A 5,000-nucleotide genomic window follows, 5' to 3' on the forward strand; every position below is an offset into this window, starting at 1 on the left:
CCAAGCCAAGCCAAGCCAGGCCAGGCACATGTGTATGGAAAAGGACTATTTGTCTGTCATCACTTTCGTTTTTGTCCCCTCACTGAACCCTAACCCTGAAAATCTGCTGGTTAAATAGGTGTTATGACTCCGGCGGGTAACTCCTGGATGCCTTCCTGAAGAAACAGTCACCACGGCTTTTCCGGGAAGAATCCCATAAAAAAAGTCTTCATTTTGGAAGGAGACCTGACAAAAATAGATAGTGGAGTTTGAGCAGTTCACAGTGGATAGTAGAGTTTGAGCAGCTCAGAGTGGATAGTAGAGTTTGAGCAGCTCAGAGTGGATAGTGGAGTTTGAGCAGTTCACAGTGGATAGTGGAGTTTGAGCAGTTCACAGTGGATAGTGGAGTTTGAGCAGTTCACAGTGGATAGTAGAGTTTGAGCAGCTCAGAGTGGATAGTAGAGTTTGAGCAGCTCAGAGTGGATAGTAGAGTTTGAGCAGCTCAGAGTGGATAGTGGAGTTTGAGCAGTTCACAGTGGATAGTGGAGTTTGAGCAGTTCACAGTGGATAGTGGAGTTTGAGCAGCTCAGAGTGGATAGTGGAGTTTGAGCAGTTCACAGTGGATAGTGGAGTTTGAGCAGCTCAGAGTGGATAGTATATTGAGGATGATGGACTGACTGACTCTCATTTGAGAACTTTCAGGTTGTGTAATTCAGCACTCAGCACTCCAGCCACCATCTAATGAGCTCATTTCCATTCAGTCAGTGTGATGAAATGTGTATGTTGTGTTGTGACTGTCAAAGCTCTTAGCTCGTTCCTCTGCAGCATCTCTCTCCCTGTTTGGAGCCCTGCCCTGCCTCAGCTGAGCACCACCAAAACAAACCCCCAGCCTATGAATGAGCTACCACAACCAATCCAAAATAACAGTTTCTCTTCTCTTCTCTCCTCTCCTCTCTTCTCCTCTCCTCTCCTCTCTTCTCCTCTCCTCTCCTCTCCTCTCCTCTCCTCTCCTCTCCTCTCCTCTCCTCTCCTCTCCTCTCCTCTCCTCTCCTCTCCTCTCCTCTCCTCTCCTCTCTTCTCATCTCCTCTTCTCCTCTGCTCTCTTCTCCTCTCCTCTCCTCTCCTCTTCTCATCTCCTCTCTTCTCCTCTCCTCTCCTCTCCTCTCTTCTCCTCTCCTCTCTTCTCCTCTCCTCCCCTCCTCTCCTCTCCTCTCCTCTCCTCTCTTCTCCTCTCCTCTCTTCCTCTCTTCTCTCCTCTCCTCTCCCCTCCCCTCCCCTCCTCTCCTCTCCTCTCCTCTCCTCTCCTCTCCTCTCCTCTCCTCTCCTCTCCTCTCCTCTCCTCTCCTCTTCTCCTCTCCTCTCTTCTCCTCTCCTCTCCTCCTCTCCTCTCATCTCCTCTCCTCTCCTCTCCTCTAGTCTCCTCTCCTCTCCCCTCCTCTCCTCTCCCCTCCTCTCCTCTCTTCTCCTCTCCTCTCTTCTCCTCTCCTCTCATCTTCTCTCCTCTCCTCTCCTCTAGCCTCCTCTCCTCTCTTCTCCTCTCCCCTCCTCTCCTCTCTTCTCCTCTCCTCTCCTCTCCTCTCCTCTTCTCTCTCCTCTCCTCTCTCCTCTCCTCTCCTCTCCTCTCTCCTCCTCTCCTCTCCTCTCCTCTCTCCTCCTCTCCTCTCCTATCCTCTCTCCTCTCCTCTCCCCCCCTATCCTCTCCCCCCCTCTCCTCTCCTCTCCTCTCCTCTCCTCTCCTCTCCTCTCCTCTCCTCTCCTCTCCTCTCCCACTCTCACTGTTCCCCTGGCTTTCCTCCCATGGGGTTTCAGTGGACTGGGATGTAACTGGGATGAGTTGATCTGATCATGCTGTGGTTGCATCATTGCTGTACTGATGGTAGGAATAGATTTTGCTCCTAAAGCGCAGCCTGATGCATATTTGAGTCACTACTTCCAAGTACTTGAAGTCACTTATTTTAGCCTATTTAGAGTAGTGTTGTCACGGTTTTCGGGACTTCGGTACTTAGTCGGTACTACATTGCTACGGTACTGACGGTACCTGTTTTTCCATGGTACCGAGGGTATCGATTTTTTTTCTCCCTATAAGCAATACTTATACTTGAGGGCTACATGCCACTGGTGTTGCACTGTCTGCACTCACTGCCATACAGAGTTGAATGTAAGAAGTAAGCAGAAGCACATTGTTTTGTTTTAAAGTTGAAGGCTACATGCCATTTGTTCATTGGAAATGGTTGCATACTTTAATAAAGGAGAATATGTTGAAGAAATATCAGTCTGTTTTTTTTACCGTGGTACCGAAATTGGTACCGAGTACCGTGGAAATTCACTAGTACCGGTACCGACTACTGAATTATTGGTACCGTGACATCACTAATTTAGAGCCATGAGTGACATGTGTAGGGATGGGGCCGATCCAATCCAATATCGGTATCGGGTGCCGATATTGGCACTAATTCATGGATCGGATCGGATCGGAATCAGATTTTTTTTTTTGCAATTCCAGCGCGGGCCGCACAGGGGGCGCTGGCCGTAATTTGCCCATGTATAATAGTATCCTTCTTTGCCTTGTATATTTTCTTAGTTTTGTCTGCTTTTTGCAAGGTATATTTAAAAATAAAAAAATAATAATTGGCCAAATCTTTGCCTATACTTTATATTCAAGAAAAAATATTGGTATCGGCATAATATCGATATCGGCAGATATCCAAATTCAGGTATCGGAATCGGATCGGAAGTGAAGAAAGTGGATCCGATCCGATCCGTGAATTAGTGCCAATATCGGCACCCGATACCGATATTGGATCGGATCGGCCCCATCCCTAGTAACCGTAGCAGTTTTCTCTGCTGCATCTTAGCTGTGCTTGGTCATCTTCATGACTGGCCATGTGACTGACTGCTGTGACACACTGAGAGAGGTGTGTGTGTGTGTGTGTGTGTGTGTGTGTGTGTGTGTGTGTGTGTGTGTGTGTGTGTGTGTGTGTGTGTGTGTGCGTGTGCGTGTGCGTGTGCGTGTGCGTGTGCGTGTGCGTGCGTGCGTGCGTGCGTGTTCTATCTTGCTCCCTGGTGTTAACCGTGTACCATCTGTTGAGGTGGTGGGGGGGGAGCGGGGGGGAGGAGTTGACATTGGGAGACCATAACAGACCAGGTGATGTGATGCCAGAGAAGTGTAATCTGATATATATTTCTGCTTCATTAGATGGTAGCACCGGTTGGTTGGGTCTTGACTTGCAGTGGTGAGTTTTGTGCAGATGAAAGGGACAAAATTGTCTGTGGGTATTTGTATGCATTGTACCAGGGGTGCCCAATACGTCGATCGCGATCGACCAGTGTGGTAGATCGCATGGCATTGAGGAAGACATTTTTTTTTTTTTTTTTTTTTTCCCCCACTGTTTTTCCACTGTTTCCACTGTTTTTCCACTGTTTTTCCACTGTTTTTCCACTGTTTCCACTGTTTTTCCACTGTTTTTCCACTGTTTTTCCACTGTTTCCACTGTTTTTCCACTGTTTCCACTGTTTTTCCACTATTCCACTGTTTTCCACTGTATACTCAGTGTATATATATATAAATAAATATGTTTGGTAGATCACTTTGACTTGGTCATTTTAAAAGTAGCTCCCAAGCTGAAAAAGTGTGGGCACCCCTGCATTGTACCTTGTAGTATATGTTTGGTCAATTCCCCCTGTGACTCTGGTAAAGAGCTGAGCGAGGTTTATGTCAAAGAAACAATTTGGATTGTTTATTTCTTGCGTTGCCAGTTTACAACAATACTGTGTTTAATTCATCTCCAAATCTCTTGGAATAATTGCTTGTTTTCACAGATTTTTAGTGGCTTCTTATCTCAAGAGATTACTGGCATCTTTATGAAACTGTTTGCTTAAGGGCCTGTGTCCACCTAGCATCTTTTCATCAGCTCCGGCGTCTATTTTCAGTTGTTTCCAATGGGGGGAGAGCGTATGCGGGCGCACACGGACGTCTAGAGAAAGTGCGCTGCGCCCAGCGTCCATTTTCAGAGCGCTCCGGCGTTTTTGTGCGCCCGACTCCCAGCGCTCCCAGCTGAAAATATTTTAACTTTTCAGAAAGACGCTGGTGTCGGGTGCTGCTTTAATCATGGAGAAACTATCGCAACAGAGACAGAAAGGCTCAATTGTGGGAGCAGATTGGCTAGACACTTGATATTTCTGGTGTTGAGCTAAATCACTGTATGTGTGTTGTTTGCTAATGTTAGCTGTCAGCTATCACGCTACTACTGCACTGAACTAACGTTAGTTTCACACTGCTTCCTTGTTATATTGTGCGCTGGGATCAGCGCTCCCCAGCGCACTCCCAGTGTTTAACAGTCGGAAAAAGATGCTAGGTGGACACAGGCGCTAACACTGTTGGTGACTCTGACAGCTCTGCGTACGCCTCTCTGTGTTTCAGGGTTTCATCTCTGCGTCTGCCTCTCTGTGTTTCAGGGTTTCATCGCAATGACGATATGAAGGCCATCGACGTGCTTCCCATCCTCAAGGAGAAGGTCGCCTTCCTTTCAGGTCAGATCTCCACAAATACATATCATCACTAGGATGTGAGATATGATGTGATACATTCAAAACTGCCTTTTAAACTACTTTTCAATGCAGATGAGGTGTAGGGGAGAGAATCATGTAATACTTTTTTGATACGGAGTGTTTTATAAAAAAATAAATATTATACATGTTTAAAATAAAATGTTGGAATGTGTTGTAGAAATTATCTCATTGATACCTGATGCAGCATTTTGCGTGTATATCCCTCATTTGTGTGTGTATCCCTTTAAGACCGCGGACCGTGTCACGCGGTCTTAAAGGGATACACACACAAATGCTGCATCAGGTATCAATGGGTTAAAGACAAGCTAAAGTGACATCTCGGGGTCTGCGATGACGTATCCGAGCGGAAACGACCTTTGACTGGAACAGGGTTGAGAGGCGGGTACATAGCGTGTGGATGATTTGATTGGACCGTTCTGGGGACTGGAGTTGACGTTGACCAGCTCAGCCGC

The 5,000-nt window shown here is 46.9% G+C and overlaps 1 protein-coding gene across 1 annotated transcript in view; it reads left to right on the forward strand.

Moving 5' to 3' along the window:
* Positions 1–4,454: 4,454 nt before the first annotated feature.
* Positions 4,455–5,000, forward strand: part of LOC310800189 (triple functional domain protein-like) — a gene marked incomplete at its 5' end in the record, with an annotated part of 227,964 nt that continues 227,418 nt past the window's right edge. The window contains 1 exon segment of the mRNA XM_083662774.1: positions 4,455–4,509. Within this exon segment, the coding sequence (XP_083518900.1) occupies positions 4,455–4,509 (55 nt within the window).

This window comes from Poromitra crassiceps, assembly GCF_964638095.1.
Source record: "Poromitra crassiceps genome assembly, chromosome: 29".
Classification (NCBI taxonomy): Eukaryota; Metazoa; Chordata; class Actinopteri; order Beryciformes; family Melamphaidae; genus Poromitra; species Poromitra crassiceps.